At 43.1% G+C, this 27,264-nt stretch overlaps 1 protein-coding gene across 1 annotated transcript in view; it reads right to left on the reverse strand.

The window, feature by feature from the left end:
* Slc44a5 (solute carrier family 44 member 5) overlaps window positions 1–27,264 on the reverse strand; it is a 168,670-nt gene that overhangs the window by 37,086 nt on the left and 104,320 nt on the right. Inside the window, exons 4-8 of the mRNA XM_027395184.2 lie at window positions 22,848–23,288; window positions 22,491–22,690; window positions 16,257–16,330; window positions 5,700–5,784; window positions 641–725 (exon numbers count right to left, since the gene is read on the reverse strand). Of these exons, the coding sequence (XP_027250985.2) occupies window positions 641–725; window positions 5,700–5,784; window positions 16,257–16,330; window positions 22,491–22,690; window positions 22,848–23,288 (885 nt within the window). The remainder of the gene's footprint in view (window positions 1–640; window positions 726–5,699; window positions 5,785–16,256; window positions 16,331–22,490; window positions 22,691–22,847; window positions 23,289–27,264) is intronic.

A 27,264-nucleotide genomic window follows, 5' to 3' on the forward strand; every position in this document is an offset into this window, starting at 1 on the left:
TCCCCTCTTTTCCTCCTGATCACCTTCCTTTATCTCATCCATCTGTTATCACCTTATGTCAGGTGATTTTAACCTCATCTGTTTCCTCCATGGTTTTATGAAGTTTTTCCCTCTATGCATACTGGTGGTACAGTGTGGTAGGCATCCTTGATTTAATTAGAGTGATTTCTGCATCTGATTTCTGCTGCTGTGGTTTGTTTTCCCTCAGTACAACCTCAGATCCAGCCTCCCAGAGAAGGCTGCTTGCTTAGACGACCCCAAACAACTAAAAAGAGACACACATCTCAACAGATGCACAAACCACAGTGTAGAAACAAAAGAATCATGGCAAAGCAAGGCAACATGGCTCTTCCAAACATTCACAGCTCCTCAGTAAATGAATCCAAAGATACAGAAATGATTGGAACACCAGACAGGGACTACTGGGCTGTGGTTACTTATAAGAGCAAATGGTTACATCACTGGAGTTCCCTAGTAACTCTGAAATAATTCATCTCTGTCCTAGCTGTGATTGAATGTGAATGAAGTGACATCAGGCTTGTGACTTCCTACCACACAGACAGACTCAACACGGATTTTCTGAATTCACCCTGAACGTTAGGGACTGCTAACACCACCATTAAGGCAGCCCTTGTCTTACCTGTGTAGTGGGGCACTGTAGCCTAAGAATCATGGAAGGGTTGGCACATCTGAACAGGTTAAAGTAAAGCAAAATGGTCTTGTTCCTGTTTAAAAAAGAAAAGTTTTGTCAGTGACGGTGGGACGGCTCCACAGCACACCAAAGCACAGACGCCTTTCAAGCATTGCCTTGAAACCAGCTTGGCGTTCTGGTTACGGTGTGGCATATTCTCAGACCACTTTTACAGCACCTAACAACCAGAGCACTGCTTTGTAATCAGTAAAAGTCGAAATACATTGTCTGCCAGAAAGAAACTGTTTATCATGAAGCAGAAGGTCACATTGTCGTTGGGAATCATGTTGGCACACATGTTCAACGGAAGGAGAAATTCATGATAGATTTATTTCAGAAAAAAGATCACTAAAATACAATTTGACTACGTGGGAATAAGTATTAAAGCACACGCAAAAAGAAATTACAATATCTTAATTTGGGGAATACAAAATTAAAAATCTTAATCTGATTTTTGCATTTATCCATTTCTTTAACGTAAGAATGTGTTACGTTGGTGATGTAAAAAAGCAATAGTTACACTTTGTATTGCAAACTGTACTAAGTGGCAGTGAACTCCCAATGGAATATTACGCTGTCATTTGAGATTCTCGTTGAATTTCAGTTATCCCATTAGGGAGATGAGGACCACAGCAGCTGCGGCCACTTCACGGTGACGAAGAAAGCACCTAAGAGGACAGGGGACTCAGCTTCAGCACAGAAAAGAAAAGTGTGGGTGTGGGATCCTGAGTGAGCCAAAAGCAAGGCTGCTTTGTATTCTCTGCAGAGAGAGGGGAGTCTGAAGGAGAGTTAGTCAAATCTCAGCATGCGGGGGTGTGTGTCCTGGGACAAAGCACTTGACAAAGGCAGCTTCGGAAGGACGTTTGTCTGGCTCAGGGATGCATCCCATCATAGTGGGGAGTCATAGCAAGATCATGAGGCAACTGGTCACGCTGCATCCATGGTCAGAAAACAGACGTGACCATCGAGGTTAACCATTACAATGCTCAAGAGAAAATCCGTGGTCAAATAAAAGTTTTACTAGAATCCTATGGACAGTCTCCTCGTCCTCCTCCTCCTCTATCTCTCTCTCTCCTCTGTCTCCCCCCGCCCCCGCCCCCGCCCCCCAGTCTCTGTGTGTGTTCAGTCTCTAACTCAGTCTCTTGTTAAATGTGTTGAAAGCCCAGCAATCTTCATTAGATGAAGTTCCTGTAGCAGCCAGAAGATGGCAGTGCAATCTACAAAATTCCCACCTTTTAGAGGCAATACTGAAGAACAGGAGGACTTCAAGCCCTAGGTCATGAGCAACTTCCCCTGTGCTGGACGGCAGAGAAAGTCACACAAGAAGGCAAAGCACCCGCTGAGCCCTTGAGTGAACACCCTTTCACTGGTGATTTCTGTGTTCAGATCATAAAGCCCATGCTCCATTTTTTCCTGAATATTTGTGTTTGTTTTTCTTGGATGGTCAGTTATCTTTAATTTTGTTTACAAAGATTTTGGTGGTTTCCTTTTCTCCCCCTTTTAAGACAGGGCCTCTCTGTGTAACCCTGCTGTCCTGGAACTCACTCTATAGACCAGGATGGCCTGGAACTCAGAGATCTGCCTGCCTTTGCCTCCCGAGTGCTAGGATTACAGGGCTGGGTCACAACGGCTGGCCCTTTTGGAGGTTTACTTTCAGTGGCAGAATTCTTCAACATTTCTGTTACGTTTTCAGTTTGACTGTTATGTTTAGAAGATGTTTAGCCCACAGTTTTACTTACTTTTTATTGCTTCTTTCCTAGATTTATATTTTAAACACTTGACTGTTCTCATATTACAAACCAATTGTTTACTTCTTAAAGAGACCACAGTATGATAGTGTAACCCAGAAGAGTCTTTACTCCCAACCAACCTGATCACCTTTCTCTTTTTGCCTCCAAACAGCGCCTGCTGGAGACCCCACAGCTGCACAGACACTGGGAGCTTTGGTTCTTGGTTTTCCCTTGGACAGAGACTCTGCACTATGTCAGTGCTGTTCTGTTTCCTTCTTGTATTTTGCAGAAATTCTTCACCGTCCTTCTTGGGACTCATTTCTGCATCAATCTTCTGAGAGTTACACAAGTTTTTCACATTCTGAATTCTTCCAGAATTATCTTGGCCAATATTTATAGGATCCTTTTGGTGAATTTTCCTGGTTTCTTTCTGTCTCTCGTCACTCAGCATTGCCTCTTCACTTCTTTTCTGGTCTGCTCCCCGCCCGCTCGGCCACTTTACTATATTTTGGTTCAGTGCTTGGCTTTTTTCATCAGAGAGATCAGAATCAGGGCCCGAGAGGTCTTACACATGGCTCGAGTCTTCCGTGGTGTTTGGTTGGTAGTGAGCCCTCTCACCAACAGCAAAGTTCAATTTACACTTTCTGTCATGAAACATGGCTTGAAACTTCTTGTCAGTTTTGATTTGTTGATTGTTTTCTAGCATTTCCCCAAATCTGGAATCCTCTGAAACCCCCTAACCTGCTGCTCATTCATTATTTCTTGTTTGGATGACATTTTTAAAGTCTTACTGAAGAAATATCTAGAGAAACCAAATAAAACACCTAGGAGACTCTGGCAGAGAGCCACACAGCTCCTCACTTCTCTTTCGGATCCCAGTCTAAGCTCCTAGACCACCAAATATGCCCTGGCTGCTGTTACTTCCTGGTCTTTATCTGATATGTATATAACCTTAAAAACCTCTGGGTTCTTTTACGTATAAATTATTATAAACATATAGTTTTACTTGCATGAATAGCTTTTAATTTAATTCAATGTCATTTACTTAATAATGCATTTTCCAGGTACTGACCTGAAGTTCTATCTCTATTACATTAAAAGTCTGGTTTCATTCCAAATCTGGTGGCACAGGCCTGTAACCTTAGCTACTCCAGAGGCATAGAAAGGGAGATTACAAGTTCATTGCCTGGGTTTCAGAGTGAGATCAAAGCCACCATAGGCAACTTAGTGAGACTTGATTCTAAAATAGACAAATAAATAAGTAAATAGGGGCCAGACATATGGCTCAGGTAGAGCACCTCTCTCCTTGTGCATGGCCCTGGATTTTATCACCAACCCTGAAAAAATGTATTTACAGTTAGGTTTATTTGTACCTAGTTTTATTACTGTTCTATAGTTTAGAATAATGTGATTGTTCTAATGAATTTACTCTAACGTTTTCCTCAGGTATATCTTTATTCTATCTCACGCTTTGCTTGCATGTGTGCACATGCACTGTGTGCATTGCCTAGTGTCCGTGGAGGACAGAAGAGGACATCCAATCCCCTGGGACTGGAGACAATTTTTGTGATTTATCTGCAAGGCCAGTAAGCACTCTTAACTGCTGAATGCCTTTCTAGCCCCTTAAGTAAAACATAATAACCTTTATCTTTATTTTATGTACATGGGTGTCTTGCCTGCAGGCACAGCTGTGTATCATATGCATGGCGTGCATGCAGAGGCCAGAAGAGGGCATTGGGTCCCCCAGAACTGGAGGTAAAGATGATTGTCAGCCTCCATGTGGGTGCTAGGAATTGAACCTGGGTCCTCTGGAAGAGCAGCTGGTGTTCTTAACCACTGTGCTACCTCTCCAGCCTCTTACCTAAAAGTTTTCACATTGAGTAATGTTTGAATTTCTTTAAGTATTTTTCACTTGACATGAAATCTATAAGCATAATTTAAAATAACTTTTTGTTTAAATTTTTAATTGACACATATTTATTATAATAATTAATACATCAATTCCAGGGAATCTCTCTTTGTCAGGGTTACTATTTCTGTGATAAAGCACTATGATCAAAGCAATCTGAGGAGGAAAGGGTTTAGTGAAGGAAGTCAGGACAGGAACTCACATGGGACAGGAACCTGGAGGCAGGAGCTGATGCAGAGGCCAAGGGGGGAGCTGCTTACTGGCTTGCTCCTCATGGCTTGCTCAGCCTGCTTTCTTACAGAACCCAGGGCCAGGAGTCCAGGGGTGGTTCCATAATGGGCTGGGCCCTCCCACATCAATCACTAATTAAGAAAATGCCCTACAGGCCTGTGTACAGCTGGGTCTTTTTGGAGGCTTTCTCTCTCCCTCCTCTCTGAAGACTTTAGCATGTGGCAAGTTGACAGGATCAAATGCCCTCTTCTGGCCTCATGGGTATCCATATATACATGCTTACACACAAACACACACACACATACACACACACACACACACACACACAGAGAGAGAGAGAGAGAGAGAGAGAGAGAGAGAGAGAGAGAGAGAGAACACATACAACATAATACACACACAACACGACACATGCAACACACACACACATACAATACATAAATGATATACATTAAAAAGCTACTGGAAGGCTTAATACAGGCTTAAGGTTCAGAACCAAAAAAATATGTAAGTTTATTTATATAATAACTTTTGTAAGAAATTGAAAATATAAAAAATCCTATTATCCAACAAAATATTTTTAAATAATTGGTTTTGCAGTTGGGGAAAAAAAGTAAGCTCCAGCCAAGTTGGAAATTCAGATATAGGAAAGGAGATTATAACGAGTACCATAGAAACACAAGCAAATGCTATTCTCAGGATCATAACTCAGATGCAAGTAAAAGGAAATAGGAACAGGATCAGCTTTTGCAATCGTGAGCACTTCCTCCAATGGCTCTGTTAGATTTTATTAAATGATGGACCAGAATTGTCACTCACATGTTGTTGAAATCTGTTCCAGTTAAGATTTATTTTTTTATCAGACATTGTATTTGAATCTGTCAGGCAAGATCACCTCCGGGTAGTCTTTATATACTGCAACTTGGGGTGCTACCTCTCTGTCTGAGGTAAGTGGGTCATGGGCTTAGGTCTGGAAGACTTGTAAAATCCTCAAACCACTTACATCTGCCTGTAAGGAAAGACACAGCAGCAGCCTCCTGCCTGAGTCTCAACCTCCCCAGAGATCCCATGAGACAGGTGCTAAAGTGTTTGGGTTCCTGTCAGACAGTAAAGCCACGCAAAGCACAGTGGCCATACTCACTCATTGGGGGTTCCCTTCTGGCCACAAAAGTGTCCCTGGCTGTCTGTAGGATAGGCCACTCTCCTGGGGTCACCATGTGTCCAAGCTGCAGGAACAAGAGAGGACAAGTCTCCATCAGCAACATCTGGCTGAAGGCAGTCTGGTTTGAGAGATTAGAATTGCCACGGCAACGCTCATCTCTTCCCCTCAGTCACAGAACATTATTGATTTTCTTCAAAGAGTAATTTCTTAATGAAAAGTAAAATAAAATATGGATGAATCGGCCTGAAAGCACGTTTTTTTTCTTCTCTCTGGATTCATCTGGGTTGCAGCCAAAACATGAGGTAATGCACTTAGAAAATGAGTTATTAAAATGAGGAGGAGAGGGCACAGACAAAAGCTCTCTTGGAAAAGAAGACGACTTTTCTAAAGCTCGGGCACAAATGACTTCATGCCAGAGCTGACAGATTGACTCCAAGCAGCATGATGTAATGCTGTGGGGGTTTACAGAAGTGAGAAACACTTAAAAATTCAACAGAGTGAACCAACTAGATCTCTGATTTCATAGGACATTCAAAAGGCAAACAAGGACACAGCAGAGGCAACCAGAGGGAACAATCTGCCAGGTGTTTGTCCGGTAATCTCAGAGCTTGATGCGAATGCCATAGGTCCTTGATTTCAGTATAATAAGGACTCAGCTCTGTCTTCTGTGGAGATGCTTGGCTCTGCTTCACACAACTCATAAACTGTTTTGTTTGTTTTTGCATGGACTATAAACTTGGCCTGACAGGTAGATGGCAAACCTACAGAAGTAACATCCATCACTAAATTAGCTAATTCTTGTTAATTCTAACTGGATTTATCTACCTTCTCAAAGTTTCAACAACCCAGTGGTTAAAAAGTCTAGGCTGCAGATGAAAACACATCTTCTCCTTTGCTTCCAGTAACACTGCTCAGCCATCTCCTTCCCAACACTTACTGGACCTGACAGTCTGCCTCACGATTCAGTCGTCCTTATGTGTGTGGCTGGTGTGACTGAAGATGATTTTAAAATATCAATTTTCCAAATGAGGACTGTAATTAGGAAGAAGATTTTTCCCTCAGTGTTTTTCTCAGCAGCCTAAGCTCTTCTGCTCAGGGTCTACTATTGAAGGTTCCTTTGTCTACTTCTCTCTAATGTCACAGAGGCCAAAACCAGTGGCACCTTCCAATAGTGTCTTGTGAGACGGAGTAGCTTTCCCCCACCATGTCTCCCTGTCCTTATTTTCCAGAATAAAGGAAGAACTATAAACAGGTGTGTAAATGACATCCACGTGCTCAATGCTCAGGTAGACCCTTATTACACTGGTTCTGTGACTCAGTTTGTCATGTATTGGCTAAGCCTAATAAAGTGATAAGATTCTATCCAACTCTCTGCTTCCATGTGTCTCTTTAGCTTTACCCTAAAATGTTTTATCCTGTTTTTCTAAATAATTATTAGCTGAGAATTAAGCATTTGATTCCTTTCCATATAATTTTCTTTACTCTTTTGGATTTCATGCATACACAACGCAATATGGCAAGCCCAGAGCCCCTCCCTGCATGCTTGACCTCAGCTCAGTTGCTCCAGGCTGACAGAATCCAGGACCTCCTGAGTGGCAACAGTTCTTCCTACATTGGCTAAGTGATCAAACAATACCTCCCAGACATGCACAGGCCACCCTGTCTAGACAGTCCCCCAGTGACGTGGGGAGGAGAAGAGAGAGGGAAAACTGTGGTTAGGATGTAATATATGATAATAATAATTAATAATAATAATAATAATAATAATATAGGTCATAAAAAACACTGCAGCATCTCCTCTGTCATCTCTGTTCCTGCTCTCTAGCCATAGGAGACAACGCTACCTGACAACACTCAGTCCCATAGAAAAGCCCACACGAGGCAAGCCGGCGCCTGTATTCTCAACACTTGGGATTGAAGCCACTCTGGGCTCTGCTGTAGCACTGAGGAAACCATGAGGGGAAGGTGTGAGATACAGTTAGAACAGGGTTCTGGGGTTCCAGCCTGACCTCCACTTCACCATACTTCTTCAGTAATTGCAAGTTACGTCCTAGTGGGTGAAAGTGTAAACTCTAGAACTAAACTGCCTGGGTTACGAAAGTAAACAAAACTAAATTACAAATTGCAGAGCAATTTATATACTCGAACCAATCATTTTATTCCCTTCATTAGCTCACTGTTCCAGAAGTAGTGTGTGTGTCTGTGTGCGTGTGCGACTCTGTGTGTGAGTGCGTGCGTGTATTTGTGTGAGGGAGTGCATAACAGGACTGGGAGTCAACCTCTATTGTCATTGCTCAGTGCTGACCACCATGTTTTTTGAGACAGGGTCTCTTTCACCTGAAACTCACCGATTCTGCTAGGTTGACTGTCCGGTGAGCTCTACACATCCGTCTGCCCAGCTTCCCAGAGCTGGGCTTCAGGTGCACAACACTGTGCCCAGCTTTTCAAGTGGGCTTCGGGGACGGGATTCAGGTCCTCGTGCTTATGTGACACCTAACGGACAGCACCGTCTCCCCAGCTCCTAGGAACAACTTTAAAAGTCCACTTTAGCTGAATGTGATGCATACGAGTGTGTGTGTGTGTGTGTGTGTGTGTGTGTGTCTGTGTGCATATGTGTGTGTGTGTGTAAGTGGTGTGTGTGTGTGTGTGGTGTGTGTGTATGTGTGTGTGTGTCTGTGTGCATGTGTGTGTATGTAAGTGGTGTGTGTGTGTGTGTGTGTGTGTGTGTTTGTATGTGTGGTGTGTGTATGTGTATATGTGGTGTGTGGTGTGTGTGTGTGTGTGTCTGTGTGCATATGTGTGTGTATGTAAGTGGTGTGTCTGTGTGTGTGTGTGTGTGTCTGTGTGTCTGTGTCTGTGTGGGTGTATGTGTGTGTGGTGTGTGGTGTGTATATGTGGTGTGTGTGTGTGTGTATGTATATGTGGTGTGTGTGTGTGTGTGTGTGCATGTGTGTGTGTGTCTGTGTGCGTATGTGTGGTGTGTGGTGTGTGGTGTGTGTGTGAGAGAGTATGTGTGTGTGTAGTGGGGAAGAGAAATTGTGCACTTGCACATTCTGTTGAGGTAGCTCACAGAGGATGGCCAAAGGTTGCCAGGGACAAGCGAAAGCCTTATTTGGGCAAATGACCTTATCACTCATCTCATGGAAATATTTATCCTGAATGTCCAGGACAGCATGTGTTGCTATTTAACATCCTCTCTCCATGTTTTCAGAGCAAGTGCCAGTTGTACTTTTGGGTTGAGCCGAAAAGTAGCATCCGCTATAAAACCCTCCGTCAAGGAGAAAATAATCAGCCCCAACTGCTCATGCTGACACTTAAAAATTAACTGCAGATCTGTTTGGGGCACAACTAAGGCACTCGCTAAGCACTGGCTGCATGGGGAAGTTGGCTCTAGATCATCAGTGTGAACCCCTTAAAGTACATCCTAACTGTTTGAGTATGTGAGGAGAGGCCTGCCACATTGTGTTTATGGCTTTTTAACACAGGCAATTTACAAATGCAATGAAGCAGATAATAGGGCACCTGAAGCCAGACCTGAAGACCCGCAGTGTTGACAAGGCTGCCGTGGAAGGGGAGCGGTTGCCTGGGTTAGAAAAACAACGCTCGTCATTTTACAGATGGCCTCTTCTACCCATGACGAGTTTAGGGTCCTGCCTTTGAGTGCAAGCCAGTCCCTCTGAAGTGCTAACCTCACTTCAAGAAATCCGGGAAGTGCAGGTGTGCAAAACCCAACGAAAGGTCAAAGTCACTCAGACAAGCTCAAATCTACAGCCAAAGACCAAATGCTTCCCTGTGAAACTAAAGACTTCTGAAACAGAGTGTGCTTGTGTGATTCAGTTTATAAGCGTACAGAAATCAAAAGGACATGTAGCATTGGCCCCTGTCACACTGTTAGTGCAGAGCACATTTTTCATGAATAAAAGTGTGGTAGAATCATTCTCAAAATAATGGAAATAGTTTTTTTTTTCAAAATCACCTCTTAATTGAAGACATTATTTTACTTTTTCTGAAGCAATGTTTCTTAGCTGTGACTTGACAAGTAGGCTCATTTTGGCCTTACAGTAAACAAAAGGGCCTCTGTGGCCAGGTCCCTCAAACAATGACGATTTCCGTTTATCTTCTCCCGAGAGAGAACCACAGGATGCCTTGTGGAGTGCAGAGGTAACCAGTGGTGAGGGTGGGGAAAGGGAGCCCCATAGGCCTTGTAGGTGGGAATGTAATTAGCTCGTCATCATGGAAAATTGGTTGTTCAAAACGCTGAAACTAGAATTACCACCAACCCCCTCTGAGGACACATCTGAGCACAAAGGAAGAGGTATCTGCATCCCCATGTTAACTGCAGCACTATTCCCCATACCCAAGACAGAAACAATCTGAGAATCTGCCAACAGAATGGCCAAGGAAACTGTGCACAGACACACATGGAATATACATCTAAAATATCATTTTTTAGCATTTCTTTTTTCCTCCTCCTCCTCCTCCTTCTTCTCCTTCTTCTTTTTCTTCCTCCATTTTTTAACTTAAGTTAGAAACAAGCTTGTTTTAAATGTCAATCCAAGTCCCCTCTTCCTGCCCTGCCCCCACCGACCCTCTATCCCAACCCCTTTCTGCCCCTCAGGGAGAGTGAGGCCTTCCACGGGGATCTTCAGAGTCTGTCATATCATTTGGAGCAGGGCCTAAACCCTCCCCTGTGTGTCTAGACTAAGAGAGTATCCCTCTACGTGGAGAGGGCTCCCAAAGTCCATTCCTATGCTAGGGATAAATACTGACCCACTACCAGAGGCCCCATAGACTGCCCAGGTCTCCTGACACCCATGTTCCTGGAGTCTGGGTCGGTCCTATGCTGGATTCCCAGCTATCAGTCTGGGGTCTAAGAGCTCCTCCTTGTTCAGGTCAGCTGTTTCTGTGGGTTTCCTCAGCCTGGTCTTGATCCCGTTGCCCATCACTCCTCCTTCTCTGCAACTGGATTCCAGTTTAGCTCACTGTTTAGCTGTGGGTGTCTGCCTCTGCTTCCATCAGCCACTGGATGAAGGTTCTAGGACGGTAATATAAGGTAGTCATCAATCTCATTACAGGGGAAGGGATTTAAGGTAGCCTCTCCACTATTGCTTAGATTGTTAGTTGGTGTCATCCTTGTAGATCTCTGAACATTTCCCTAGTGCTTGATTTCTCTTTAAACCTATAATGGCTCCCTTTATTATGGCATCTCTTTTCTTTCTCTCCTCTAGTCTTCCCCTGACTCAACCTTCCTGCTCCCTCATGTCCTCCTAAAATATCATTAAAAGAGGAAAATCTTACTGTTTGTGGCAACAGGGGTGAACTCAGAGGTACAGAAAAGCAACCAAATTCCTCTGAGCCGTGAACCCTAACAAGAACCCTTGTTAACCCGTGAACCCTTCTCAAAAGAGAAGGTAGAGTAGCAGCTACCAGGATGGGGAAGGTGGGAAGACGTAGATCAAGACAGACAGCTGTGAGAGGAGACAGGAGACAGCAGCAGCTGGCCCAGGAAGGTTTATCCAAATGAGAAGGCTTCGAGGCCTCGAGGGAGGAGGGATTGGATGGAAACAATGTAACTAAACACGATGGGGCCTAAAGGGAAGGAGAGGGAGACTCCCTTCAACACCTAGAGAGGACTTCCGTCAAAAGTGAGAGAGGGGAAGGGAGGGCCTTTATGAAGGGGGAGAGGGCGAGGGAGGGGAGGGGGAGTGAAGGCCATGACTGGGGGCAGGCATAGGAACCTCCTCAGACAGCAGCCTTCATCTCTGAACCAAACCCTGAACTATCTCAACACCTAGGTCAGGACTTTTGTAACCTTCCAGGGGTGGAGGGAAGTCTAAATCACACTGAGATTTAGATTTAGTTCAGCATGGCACACCCGACAGGGGAGTGAGGACATGAAGTCACAGCAGGGACTCCTTGACTCTGTGCCTGACAGCTGCAGGGAGCGGGGCCTGATTCCAAATATGGGACCCGGCCTAAAAGTGTTCCAAAGATAAATCTTTAGGTTCAATATGAATGACTTCTGGAGACTTAATATACTGTTTGGTATATGCACTCATAACTGAAAATTTTCTCAAAGAGCACATAAGTATCGACCCCCCCCCACACACAAAAGGTAATTATGCCAAGGAATGAACGTTAATCAGCTTAATTGTGATAATAATTATACAAGATACACTAATAGCAAAATGCCCGGCTGGGGCTGGGGACGCGGCTCAGTTGGAAGAATGTTTTTAGTTGTTTGTAAGGCTCTGGGGGGGGGGCTACTATCTCCAGTTTAAAAAGCCTCCATGCTGCACATCTCAAATACCTACAAAATTCTGCCGGTTGTACATTAATAAGTCTAAAAATGAAATGAATGAAACAAAATACATAATACATATTATATAAAGTATATAATGCTTACTTGAATAGAAACAGCCCCTGCTTTTCTATACAGACAGAATCAAAAAGCATCCCAGATCTTCATTCTTGGGAAGGTCACATGAGTGAGTGACCTTTCTTAGGGATAGGTGTTTTCTACCTTCCTCATACCCTTGATGGGCAAAGACCAATTTGTTCTAAAAGATTAAAGGGAGAATCCTTCAGACTTCACATCAGGGTAGACCGACCTTCTCAGCTAGGTCTCCTGGAAGCAAGCACCCCAAGGTGCCACCACAGACACAATGCTGTGCCTCAGGCCTTGCTCCCACCTCCTGCTCCTGGCTGGCTGATTCTCTGCTGGTTCTCCTTCGGGCATACTGTCTTTAGGTCCCTTCATATCCTCATATTCCGAGGAGTTGGGAATTTGGGGGAAAGTTTGGCTTTTCCTTGGGGTCTCTCTTAGATAGAAAGTCAACATTGCAACAGGATAATTAACCCAGGATGCCCAGTGCAGACTGCTGTCCTCACCCCATCTCCAGAGCTTTTTCATGACTCTTGGGCTTCTCACAGTAGGAGCACAAGGTTCTGGGTTTGCCAGCATGAATGTCCCTATTAACTTCTCATCTTCTCAGCTAATAAGGGTAATTTACTCCAGGAAAACATTAAAAACCAAAATAGACTTTGGGCTCCAACCTGAGGTACTTCTTAAGAAATGTAACCATGGGACTAACCTGTTCAACTGCAAGTGCACTTAGAGAGAAAAACAAAATGAAAATTTGTTGAATGTTTAAATTGTGGTATTTTCATATGTATAATGTTAGCTCGGGGTTTGTAGAAAACAATTTGCATAACAAAAATTCCTATCTCTTTTTCTAATTAGTGCAATAATTGAAGAGCAACCACCTGTGGAGGAGGACAAAGAGAATTATTATCGTAAATGCTCATGTGAGCATTTGGGGAGATTGGATTCCCTTCTACCCAGACCCCACGCCATCCCCTCAGGCAGAGGTTTTCTTTCTGCCAGCTGAGTGACAGGTGCTTTCCTCACAGGCAAGCATTACCCTGGCTGGCCACAGTCCACACAAGCACAAAGCACCATGTAATGGTTTTTAAACTCTGATTCCTTGAGGTCCATTACCCAGCTCCCAAATGAGTTCACAGAGACTTATTCTTTCTTATGGATGCCCAGCCTTAGCTTGGCTTATTTCTAGACAGCGTTTCTTAAGTTATCCCATCTATTTTTTGCCTCTGGGCTTTTACCTTTCTCTATTCTATATGCCTTTTCTTTTTTAATCTCTCAGTCTGTAGCTGGCTGGGTGGCTGGGCGGCCGTCCCCTGGTGTCCTCCTCTCCTCTTCTTCTTGCTTCTCCCTCTTCTCTTTTGCTCCTCTATTTATCCTCTCTGCCTGACAGCCCCGCCTATCCCTCTCCTGCCATTCAGCTCTTTATTAGACCAATCAGGTGTTTTAGGCAGGCAAAGCAACACAGCTTCACAGAGTTAAGCAAATGTAACATAAAATAATGCAACACAGCTTTACATCATTAAACAAATATTCCATGGCTTAAATGAACATAACACATCTTCAAACACTCCACAACTGAAAGGATCTGCCTTGTTGATTTTTTTGTGAGGAATAGACATGGCTCTTCCATGGCATGATGGTTTGAATGAGAAGTGCTCCCATGGGCTTGGGTATTTAACACTTGGTCCCCAAGATGATGATGTTATTTAGGGAGCTTTAGGAAGTGCATTATTGCTGGAAGAAGCACATAACTGGGCAAGGCACTGAGCATTAAAGCCCACACCACTTCCAGTTTTCTCTCTCTGCTTGGGGCTTGTGCTCATTCAGCTCTCTACTGCCATGTGTCACTTTCAGGGCAGAGTCCCTTCCCCCTTTGGAGCCACAAGCCAAATTAACTTCATCTTTTGCCTTGAGTGCAGTACTTTATTACAGGTCCAGAAAAGTAACTAATAAGCATGGCAGCACTTGTGGAAAGATTGCAAGTAAATGATAAATCCATGATCTAACAGAGATGGCCAAGCACCACAGTGCCAATACCACCACACTGGAAGTGACCTCTCAAGGGAAGCCATCCATTCTTCTATGGTACAGCCATTCTTAACATTTCCAGCTGCCCCTGCCAATTGTTCCCCTTCAGTCTTCCTCCAGCCTACCATTAAGCATAGCAGGGATGAAGTTAATAGTTTGAAACCCAGCAAATGAAGCCAGCTATAGTTGAGGGATAAAGTAAGTATATGGATATTTAATGAATTGCTTGAGTCATTTGTTCCTAGCAGTGGCATCAGGGTTAATTTGAGAGAAATGCTAAATTAATTTGATGTCCAACATTGACTTTGATTGAGAAAAAAAATTTATTCTCCAATTTGTCAGGAACAAGCCTAAAGTAAGGAGTGCGGTTCTTCCTTCCTGAAATTCATGTTAATTCTCGAAGCTAGCTGTGTTCTTCATCGACGCACCAGCTGAATGACTCACTGCTAAGACAATTTCCTATGCGAATTAAAACATTTACAAATCAAATCTGGAGATCTTGAACAAAAAAAGGTGGAATTCTTGTCTTGCTCCAGAAGCACTTAGAGTGGGCACTCCTCTGCTGGCCCCGCCAGGGGCAGAGGTGACAGCCCCTCTAAGAACAAAGACCTACTCTACACAGAGACCCAGCCTACTGTTGATTTAGGCCTTATGTGGGAAGACTCTGCACACAGCAGGAGCCCTTTGGAGAGTTCCCATGTACACTCAAACTTTAATAACCAAAATTACTGGTTGCAATAGAAACAGCATTGTAAATCACATTTAAAACAAATTTATTTCAATTTATTTATGCACTATCTAGTACTCTCACCAGCACTGCTGACATGGTTGGGCATTGCAGTTTATCCCACACAACTGGACTTGAAAATCAGGGAGCATTTCTATTCTTCCTAGGGAGTGAGCTCAGCTGCTTAAATAGCTATCTATGCCCCACAAAATAGTATAAGAATCTAGACTTGTCTGGATCCAACTCTCCTCCTCTTTTGCCACATATTTCAATTCTAGAACAGTGAGTAAAAATCAGCATATATTTCTGTAGACTAGAAAAATGTGTCCTGAAGCCAACAGGCTAGAAGCCCACTTATATATGAAAATACTTTATAATATTCAAACTACAGGTTGTATTCAATCTATACTAACATTTGGGGAGGTTCCAAAGTTAAAATATTTAAGAGCAAGAGAGATGCTCTGTGAACCTTAGAAGAGCACATTACTTTTTATTCTCTGTATTCTTGTGTCCTAGATTTTATACAATTCTGTACAGTTTGCATGGTGATACAGAGATTAACTTGGGGGAGTTACTTTTTTGGGAGGCAGGGTTAGTTTTAATTTCCATTCTCAGGACATATCTCTTACTGGAGGATTAAAAAGAAAGACCAAAATCTTTTCCAGTGTTCTTTAACATGGTGCAAGTTTCTCACCATGTTAACCACAGGTCAATAATTATTAGTGCTGGAAACTAAGATTTGATTTCCATGGCTCTCACCCTTACAGTGACAAATCAAATTTTCATAACTCAATACCTAGAAGACAGGATTATACCTCTTGGTAGAACTGTCTAGTGTACTGATTGCAATTATAAAATCTTTTTACAGAAAAATACACCATGATTTTTGTTTTCTTTTTGTGCTATTTAAAATATTGAGTTTGTCTTCTTTGTTTTTGTGTTCTAGAAAAATCTTTAACCTAACAGCAAACATGCGTGCCTCTTTCTTGATAGGCAAAGAAAATAGGATTCCATTTAAACAAGGAGATAGCTGGTGAAATTCATAATCATTGCCCCTTATCCTTGGCTAGCTTGTGAATAAACAAGTTTACAGATGGCCCAAACCAACCCAGCTCCTAGTTCTTACAGCAGACTGTGGCAATGCTATGATTAGCTCTTCATTAGAATTTAAAAGGTAGAAACTATTAAGGAAGGGACTAGAGACCTCTTCTTAGTAATAAGGATTTCATTTGGCCACTGTGCTTTGTATTGATTTTGTATTGTATCTACTACCAAATAAGTCCAGGAAAGATAATAGTCTATAACAAGAAGAAAACAACTGATGTTTAAAATGAGATGATGGCTTGGTTGATCCACTAAGAAATGGTAAATATCATCTATACCTGGGGTTACTCACCCAAGAATCCTAACAGAATGTAGCCAATAACAAACAGTACGAAGATCATACAGCACAGAACGTCGGTACAACCCCTGAAGACAAAAAGGAAGGAAGAATTAAAAGGTATCCCGAGAGATTTGTTCACTACACAAAAATGTAGGGAAAGGAAGATAATAGCTATCAGCCTCCTGGGGCCCACAATTCTGACAGGTGGGACTGGGGTATTTGTTCAATCAAAGACTTAAGTAGCAGTGGGGGACTCAGAGCACAGACAAGAGCTCCCTCAGAGCTCTAAGTATTTATTCTCTCTTGATTAATTGGAGAAATATTTTTAGAGATTAGCATATGCCAATGTCAAATAGACTTTTTCTTTTTATGTGTATATATGTACTGAATGAGTGCACACATGGGTTTGCATGCATTGTTGGTATCAGGAAATTTCCTTGACCAATTTCCATCTAATTCATTAAGGCAGTTCCCTTAGTCAAACCTAGAGCTCTCTGATTTGACTAGTCACTGGCCAGCTGGCTGAAGAGATCCCCTGGGGAAGTAACACACCCATCAGCATTGACACAGGTGCAGGGGATTTCTCACTTTCTCAGCATCTCTTATATTCAATTGACAAGCTCTCTGGACTCCCTCTCTTGGATCTGACTTTAAACAAGAGCCCCCTTGCTTACAGTACAAGCAAGATACCTGCAGAGTTATCCCCTCAGCCCTTGAGTGATTCTTAAAAGTCTAATTTGAAGCCAGCTGGTGGTGGTGCACGCTTTTAGTCCCAGCACTTGGGAGGCAGAGGCAGGTGGATCTTTGTGAGTTCAAGGCCAGCCTGGTGTACAGAGTGAGTTCCAGGGCTACACAGAGTAACCCTGTCTTGAAAAATAAAAACAAACAAGCAAACAAAAGCCTAATTTGAAATGTAATTTAAGTAGTCTGGTCACATGATTTTATTTTTCACGGTTTCCCAATACATGGTCTAAAACAATTTGTCCTTTTTCCCACATTTTTTTTTTTTTTGCTGTGGTTATTTTACACAGAGAACTGACTACATCATCTTCCTCAGGGGAACATATGCCAACCCTGGTACAAGCAGCCGAAAAGGTTTCCGAACTCTAATCTTTCCAGAACCATGCAAAATAGGCATCTAGGCGTTGTCAGATTAGATTTAGAAAGATGGTGGTTCTGAGAGATTCACTGATTTGCTAAATCAGGACTAGAATGCAACCAATGGATCAGCAAGAACACTCAATGTTTCTTTTTTCATTTCTGTTTCATGTGTGTGGCTGTTTTGCCTGAGTGTAATCTGTCCAGCACTTGTGAGCCTGGTGCCCATGGAGGCCAGAAGAGGGTGTTGGATCTCCTAGAACTGGCATTAGAAGTGGTTGTGAGTTGCATTGTGGGTACTGGGGCTCAAAGCCCAGTCCTCCAGAAAAGCATCCAGTGTTCTTAACTACTGAGCCATTTTCCCAGCCCTGACATCCAAGGATTTCAAAACAAAATGTTTCCTATTTCCAGTATGATATTGTGTTCAGCTCCCAATGGCTTAAAAGTTCTAGCTACATCATTTAAGTAAGAAACACCACTGCTTCTTATTTGAAACAACTGTGAATCTATTATTAAGTATGAGAACCAAACAAAACAAGAAGTCTAGGCACACATGGTGAGGCTTGTAATCCCAGCACTCAGGAGGACCAGGCAGGAGAACCTTGGCCTTGAGGTAGTCTTGGCTGTATGGGGGATACTGTTTAGAAGAAAAAAAGAAAAGAAAACAACAGCCCATTTGGTGGGATTGGAAGTTGTGTGACAGAATTTTCAAAGCAAAATATTTGATTTGGAGGCATCTGGATACACTCATATTTTAGCACAGGTGAGATGTGTGTGTGTGTCTTTGTGTATATTTGTGTTTATGTGTGTGCTTGTATATCTGTGTGTATTTCTCTCTTTGTGTGTGTGTGTGTGTGTGTGTGTGTGTGTGTGTGTGTGTGTGTGCTGTCATGTATGTACTTTCAGGTACGTACAATTATCTGCTATAATTATCTACTATTTCATTACCCATTTATTTTCTGTCTTTTTCTTCATATTCTCTCCAGGAAAAAAAAATCAGGGCTTAGAAAGTTACTGGGAAGTTTGTTTTGTTTTTTTGTTTGTTTTGAACAAAATACAAACTACAGCTTATGTAAAATTGTGTGATTCAAGGAATACAGTATGCCACTTCTGCCTCTATGTACTTGCAGCTTTCTTTGTTCCTGTCTTTGAGCTCAGGACAGCAACCACATCTCAGTTTTCTTGGAGAAACAATGTGGGCTTTTAGATCAAGTATTCCATTTGGATAATTAAAAATAACTCCCCAGACAAATATTGAAATAAGTGGTTAGCAGACTCTCTGTCTGAGTTATTCTGACTCACATTTAAGCTGAAGGGCAGTCCTGGGAAGCTTTTCTTTTTTTTACTTCCTACCATAGTTCTTAACGTTTGCTGTGACGGTGAAAATGAGCCCACCTGAAGAAAAGTGGGTTGCATCCCATGGGGTCCCAGAAGGAATATTAATGGAGAAACAGGCCCAACTCTCTTCATTGCTTCTCTCCTTTCAAAGTCTCATTCTTCCAAAACACAAGGCTGCTCACACTCTGTTCATCAGAAAGCCTCCACAGACATTCAGTCTTGGACATCTGACATCAAAGTGTTTCCAAGTTAAATTATAAAAGTATTTTGCTCCCTTGTATGTAATTTCCAAGCATAAGAATTGGATCCTTATATTATATTATATATGTGCTTACAAATGTGCCCTCCCCTTGTATCTCTAAACTATGACCCAGATTTAAAGTATTGGGAGTTCCCTTTGATGTCCCATTTTCTCAACATCTTTGGTATTCAATTGGCAAGTTCTCTTGACTTCTGTCTCCGACTTTCTGGTCTTGTTGCCTGGAGTGCATCTAGGTTCTCTTATCCTCTCTTTAAAATATTGCTTCGATCTCTTAACTGGGCTCCTTCAAGTGGTTTCTGCCTGGCCCAAATCATTGGACAACCAGATACCGCTGGGACATATGACATCATTCTCTCTCACAATGTGGACTCACCACCACCTAACTTCCTGAATGTCAGCTCCATGTCAATTTGCAGGTCCTGCCCCTGTGTAGGCCACACCCTCTTTCCAGGCCCCGCTTTCCGGTTCCTATTCAACGTGTTTCTGTTGACTTGGACTTGTGCACTCACTAATGTACAGTCCCGTCAGTCCCGTGTTCCTTGATCACCTCCCGAGCTTTCTGCTCTCAGCACCGCGAGGCTCGCCTCCTGGGTAACCGCAGGCCCCTTCAGGCTCATCACAATTGGCTTCATCCTGTGGGGCTGGAGAACCCATCAAGGAAGCTACCTCTATTTCCAAAAGTGCCCAAGCTTGAGCAACCCCATTACACAAAACCTCACTCTTTAAGCAGCTCAAAATGTGATCTTTCATGAGGCATTCAGCTGGACAAGCGCCCTCTCAGCCCTGTGCATCTCACACCGACTCTCACTACTGTAATGCAGAGCAGAGTGGTGGGGGGATGGGTCGGGGCCGCTGTCCCAGCAGCACAGCCAGTGTCCCCTTGCTCATGTACAGCCACTGAATGTGAGAGATTTTTACTTCCTTCACTTGTTTTGAGAAAGGGTCTCACTATGTAACCCCAGTTGGCCTGGAATTGCTATGTAGACCAGGAGAGCCTCAGATTCTTCAACCTCTGCCTCCTTCTACTAGGTTTCCATTATTATCTTTGTTTGTTTGTTTGTTTTTTGAGACAGGGTTTCTCTGTGTGGCTTTGGAGCTTATCCTGGCACTTGCTCTGGAGACCAGGCTGGCCTCGAACTCACAGAAATCCACTTGCCTCTGCCTCCCGAGTGCTGGGATTAAAGGCATGCGCCACCAACGCCCAGCTTAGGTTTCCATTTTTAAGTATTTTTTTAAACCCAGATAGAGCCTGGCATGGAATTTCACACCTGTAAATCACAACCCTGAAGAGGAAGTAGCAGGAAATTATGAGTCTGAGGCTAGCCTGGACTATGTAGAAATGTAGAAAGTTCTTGTCTAACAAACAACCAAAATCCCCAAATCACAGTGATCACATTTTATGACATTAAAAAATATACAAAATTCAAATTTTAGCATCCATAAGTAAGAATTTTTCAAAAACAAATCTTATTCATATGTGCATAGTCTGTGGCCAATTTTGTGTTACAATGGCTGAAGATAGTGGTTGCATGAAAAATCACTCAGCCTGAAAAGTTAAAAGTGTTTATTTCCTGAACCTTATAGAAAAAGTTTGCTGAACTCTACCCAAAACATGGAGGCCTCTGAAGCAACATTCAGCACATGGCCTGATAAGACAGACAGACAGACAGACAGACAGACAGACAGAGAGACAGACAGACAGACACACACACACACACACACACACACACACACACACACACACACCCCTGACTGGCAGACCAATCGTAAGTTGCCTCTGCTGACCTTCCAAGTTCTCAGCTTCGAAATTCAGATTCTATTTTCTTTTCTTCTGACCCAACACAGTGAGCCAGGTGTCCAGAGATTTAATGGTTTTGGTCAAGTTTACACATGCCACCAGTAGAGTGAAAATCACCCCAAACAAACTGAGTCCAAGGTAGCCATGGCATTTTTTTTTTTTTTTTTTTTTGCTAAGCTCATGTCTCAGCTGCAAGCTAGCCTTTATTTTCCCTGTGGATGTCACTCAGCTTCCTGTATGAGACAGCTTTCCACCCTCATCCTGAAACAGGTTCATTTTTAGGTTTCTTTCTTTGTGACAGATGGAATTTCAACACCATCCATCCTGAAAGGTCATTAATAACAAGCATTAGAGTGAGAAAGAACGGTAGCTCTGAGACTCATTACTCTCTGACAGATAACCCGTCAGTGCCTAATGACTCAGCTTAGGGGCTGTCCACAGCTGGTGATTCCAGCCATTCAAAGCTCCCGTCTTCAACATGGCTGCATTGACATCTGGCATGCAAGCCACTATGATCTGCCTCTCTGCTGAAACGGAAGGACACCGCTAACTTGTCTGTCTCTTACCCCACATGCTCTCAACACCAAAGTCAGCTCCACGGTTGGGGGCAGCTGGTCAATAAAGTGCTCGCCACAGACATATGTGATCCCCGAGTCCATGTTCTGGAGGACCAGACATGCTAGCCTGTGCTTGTAATCCCGCAAGCTCCAGGCCAAATAGAGACCCCATCTGAAAAACCCAGGTGAATGGCACAAGTAATGCCCAAGTCTCACCAAGATCTGCACCACCAACTGTAGACTGTGGCGTTGAGTGGCACGTGTCACTCCCTCCTTCAGGGAGGTTGTGGAGATTCTGGAACTGCAGCCTAGCTGGCAGAAGTGGGTGCTTAGGGTAAGCCTTGAAGGTAATGTCTGCCTTTGTCTCCTGGTGGGGGCATAATATAAACAAGTCTCTTGCTGCCTTGGACCAAGAACTCCAGCCACCATGATTGTCCTGTCATGATGGGCTGTGCACCCACCCCCCACCCCCACCACCCACCCACCCCGGGCCCCCAGAGCCAAATAAACCTCTCCTTCCTGAAGCCGTTTCTGTAACTGATAAGGCAAGTTAGAAGAACTTTCTCTCTCTCCACTTTTCATGACTGATAGAAACTCTGGTGATTTTGTGAGGGGAGAGAGCTCTCGGGGCTTCTGTGTGGAGAACTAAACAGTGTTTCTTTGCTTCCTGCTACTAGAAACACTGACAAAAATGTCACTGTTACTCTGTTCCCTACAGTAGGCTGCTTCCCAACACATGTTTCTGTGTGTGTTTGTGTGTGTGTGTGTGTGTGTGTGTGTGTGTGTGTGTGTGTGTGTGTGATATGAGTGTAGCTATCCTGAGTTTTCATGCACTGAACCCACATAAGACAGGTCTTATCAACAATCAGTCATGGAAGGCAGAGGCGCTCACAGGGTGCTATCTTTACCACTGAACTATTGGCAACTGATAGATGCTTGGGTAGGGAGATGGTTTTCATTTGTGCACCCACTGCTGAGACCACCAGGCTCCAAAGGACAATTCCTGGTCACACAGATGGTCATGGTTAAACTCCTGGTCACACAGATGGCCATAGTTAAACTCCTGATCTCAAAGATGGCCATGGTTAAACTCCTGGTCACACAGATGGCCATGGTTAAACTCCTGGTCACACAGATGGTCATGGTTAAATTCCTGGTCACACAGATGGCCATGATTAAACTCCTGGTCACACAGATGGACCTGGTTAAACTCCTGGTCACACAGATAGTCATGTTTAAACTCCTGGTCACACAGATGACCATGGTTAAACTCTTGGTCACACAGATGGCCCTGGTTAAATTCCTGGTCACACAGATGGACCTGGTTAAACTCCTGGTCACACAGATGGCCCTGGTTAAACTCCTGGTCACACAGATAGTCATGTTTAAACTCCTGGTCACACAGATGACCATGGTTAAACTCTTGGTCACACAGATGGCCTGGTTAAATTCCTGGTCACACAGATGGACCTGGTTAAACTCCTGGTCACACAGATGGCCCTGGTTAAACTCCTGGTCACACAGATAGTCATGTTTAAACTCCTGGTCACACAGATGACCATGGTTAAACTCTTGGTCACACAGATGGCCTGGTTAAATTCCTGGTCACACAGATGGACCTGGTTAAACTCCTGGTCACACAGATGGCCCTGGTTAAACTCCTGGTCACACAGATAGTCATGTTTAAACTCCTGGTCACACAGATGACCATGGTTAAACTCCTGGTCACACAGATGGCCATGGTTAAGCTCCTGGTCACACAGATGGCCATGATTAAACTCCTGGTCACACAGAAGGCCATGGTTAAACTCTTGGTCACACAGATGGCCCTGGTTAAATTCCTGGTCACACATATGGCCCTGGTTAAACTCCTGGTCACACAGATGACCATGGTTAAACTCCTGGTCACACAGATAGTCATGTTTAAACTCCTGGTCACACAGATGGCCATGGTTAAACTCTTGGTCACACAGATGGCCCTGGTTAAACTCCTGGTCACATAGATGGCCATGGTTAGACTCCTGATCACACAGATGGCCTTGGATAAACTCATGATCACAACACAAACCAGACAGACATGAATGTGGGAGAGAGATCTGTGGAGCATGGAGAGTGGACAGGGACAGAAGGGAAGTGAGAGCTGACATAGGTCAGTGTGTGTTACAGGTGTGTGAAAAGTTCTAGGAACAACATTTTAAAATGACATTGAAAAGTTCTAGGGTATTGAGAAGAACTTCACTTGTTAAAATCAGGGACTTAATTGGAGAGGCCTTTTATTACGTCAACCTATATTTTCAGCTATTTGAGGGGAACTGGCTTTTCAAGTCTCTTAACATTTTGTATCAAAGGTCCCATTTGCCTTCAAAGGGAGTGCTGGCACCCCACTGAGAAGAGAGTACTCATTTTGTAGGGTTAATATTTAAATGGACTTGGAACTGTTGTTGAAAATTAAAATACAAATAACAAATACAAATAACAAAACCCTACAGAACTACAAGATGACATTGACAATGTCATTTAAGTCAAATAAGATTGCTGAGTGTTGTATCTGCTTTAGTTAGTTCTGAATAATTGTGTCTTGAAACCTTCTTTTATTCTCCGTGATTAATTTTCTCTTCTATTTTCCTTGCACTTGAATTTCTGCTATCTTGAGGAAACAGCTTTAGCTGGGCATGATTTATATTTTCTATTTGTCAAGGGAAATATAGCCTATTTTTTTGCACAGCTTAAGTAATGCTTGTATAAATATGTCTTTTGTTTAAAATGGAGCAGGATTAGTTAGAGTTGGTCTTCATGTATGATTCATCATTTTTATAAATTTTGTACAATAATCTAAGTAGGTGGAAATCACTTTGTAAATTGCTGTTATATTGAAAGCCAGATTGGACTTGGTGGCTCACACCTGTAATCCCAGCATTTTGGAGGGGGAGGCAGAAGGATTTCCACAAGTTTAAGTCTAGTCTGAAGTACATTAAGAAAAAGGGAAGTCAAAGTATAAGACAGATCCTAGGCATTACCCACCTTACACCTGGCACCACGGCACAGCTCAAGGGACAGCATTGTACAGCCTGGACCTTTGTCCAAAGTTCTAGATACTGTCTATGGAGAATTCTTATCAGTTTAAAATACTGTTATCTGCATCTGCTTCCATCAGCTACTGGATGAAGGCACAAGGATGGCACATAAGATAGTCATCACCCACAGCTAAACACTGAGCTGAACTCTGGAATCCGGTTGCAGAGAGGGAGGAGTGATGAGCAAAGGGGTCAAGACCAGGCTGGAGAAACCCACAGAAACAGCTGACCTGAACAAGGGGGAGCTCATGGATCCCAGACTGATAGCTGGGAAACTAGCATAGGACTGTTCCAGACCCCCTGAATGTGGGTGTCAGTTAGGAGAACTGGGCAATCTATGGGGCTTCTAGTAGTGGATCAGTATTTATCCCTAGTACACAAATGAACTTTGGGATCCCTCTCCACATAGAGGGATACTCTCTCAGCCTAGACACATGGGAGAGGGCCTAGGCCCTGCTCCAAATGATATGACAGACTTTGAAGATTCCCATGGAAGGCCTCACCCTCCCTGGGGAGCAGAAAGGGGTTGGGATGGGGGGTTGGCAGGGGGGGGAATAGAGGAGGAAGAGAGGAAGAGGGAATTGAGATTGACCAGAAGCTTGTTTCTAATTTAAATTTTAAAAAGAAAACAAAAAGAAAATGCTGTTATCAAAGCTGGATCAGCTTTCTGCACAAGCATGAGAACTAAGTTCACATCCCCAGCACCTGCACAAAATGTCCAGCCTGGCTGAATGTGCACAACTGTCACCTCAGTACTGTGATGGTCACAGGCAGGAGGGTCACTGGGGACTCCTGCCCACCAGCCCAGTTCCAGGTGATGTGAGAACCCCCACCATCTGGTGTATACACAAGTGTGCAAGGCCACATACATAATACACCTGGCAAGCACACATGCAGACACAGAATAGAAAGGAGTGCCTGAATATGTGGGGTAGATGAGCACTATATAAACACGCAGAGCAGGAAAGCAACGACTGCTATTGAAACAACACGCGCTCTTCTGAGCACTCCCACACCCGGAGCAGCCATCACAATGTAGCTACTGAGAAACCCAGAAACCCTGGCAGGCGCCATAGTGCTTTCAAATCCAGGAATGGAATTCTGTAGTGAGAGATCTAACCAATGGCATCTGTGGCGCTGACCTCACCCCTTTGGGCGTGGTCACAGGTGTGTATGTGAGTGTGTGAGATTTGGTCTGGGGTCCAGGACAGGCTCGCTCTCTCTTGGTTCTGGTCAGGTCATGGAGAGCAGCTGGGTGTGGATCCTTGGAGCTCATGTAAGTGACTTCTCCCCGAATAAAATTAACCTATATTTATCCTAGTCCTGTGTATCTTAATCTGTACATCTACAAAAATTCAGTTTTGAACATTAGCTTAGCCACAAAATGGCTTTACTTGTAAAACATTTTTATATTTACAATGAGGTATCCATTAAATGAAAAAAAACACATTTTAAGTGATTTTTGCATGGACTCCACAAGCACATGGAGCTAGTGGCTTTCTCAAGGAAGGCAACCAAAATATTAAGAAAGAACTATTTTTAATGCATCTTTTTGTGCCTTTTAAATTGTATACTGTTCCCTTATATTGTCAAGTTAAAAGCAATCCTGAAATGCAAATTCATGTATTGATTTTGTACCCCTTAGAAATGTAAATAACCCCAGATAGTAAAATGAATGCATTGTGACTTGGCAGTTTCACAAGAATGACACTATCAGTTTGCTAGGTACAAAGCTATTATGGATGGGTTTGGGAGAATGCCTTAAAGCCATTAGGGACATGTTCTCAGGAGAGTGCCTTACTGGGATTATAGATATGATTAGTCGTTGTCATTGAAGATTTGAACTTGGTCATTAGAAATCTAAATAGATTTTAAATTAGTTTGGAAAATTTTGGAGGGGCAATGGGAATATAATAAAAAGCAGAGGTCAGAGGAAACTTGGTGCAAGTTCCTTCTACCACGTGGGGCATGGGGATTGAACTCCAGTTGTTGGAGTTGGTGGCATGTGCCTATAATCTCTGCATTGAGAAGATGGACACATGAAAACTCCAGGAGCTCACTGGATGGTGGTCTAGCCAAATGCGTGAACTCCAGGTTTAGTGCAAGACCCTGCATCAAAAATCAACACATGGGACAATCAAGAGAGACAATGACATAGATATCTGGCCTCCACACAAACGTGTACAGATGCATGTGCCCCCAGCATACATACCACACATACAAATTATTACTAAAAATATGATTTTTTTCTGACAATTTTCAGTTCACCCAAATATTTGGTTTTCTCCACTATGAAGTACTTAGGTAGCTTATATGATCAATCCAGGAAAACTGAACATTTTGTATTCTTTTAGAATTCAAAGTAAGCCAAACTTCTGCTTGTTTCCCTAAAAGCATATCCTAGACATGATACCAATAACAGAAAAGTACCAAGTTGTTGGAACTGATAGCTGAATAATTTCATATTTTAAATTCAATATGTCTATGATGTTCAAGGGAATGGAATTTGAAATGTAAATAAAGTCCTTGTAAATATATGCCAATGCAGTTATCAGAGGCTGCATATTGAGATACTCGTGTAGTTTTTAAGTAACAGGCACAAAACATATTACAAACTATATCAATCTATGTCACTTCAGCAGTAGACACTGGAACAGCAGCTAAATAGTAGCTCTGGAAGTCAATAAGACATTTTATACTTATTTTGTTCACGAATGGCTCTGATGCCCATAAAAAAGCACCATCACTGAACACACACAAGGGCTATTCCATGCCCTCCTTACATTTTGCAGTCTGTGTGTGCAGGACTTGTATTTTCAGAGCCACCCCTCAATGGGGGTTCTTCCTCCTCAGGACTTCATAGAAATACACAGCATGTTTCCAATGGTGGTTT

The sequence above is a fragment of the Cricetulus griseus genome (assembly GCF_003668045.3).
Source record: "Cricetulus griseus strain 17A/GY chromosome 1 unlocalized genomic scaffold, alternate assembly CriGri-PICRH-1.0 chr1_0, whole genome shotgun sequence".
In the NCBI taxonomy this organism is placed as follows: Eukaryota; Metazoa; Chordata; class Mammalia; order Rodentia; family Cricetidae; genus Cricetulus; species Cricetulus griseus.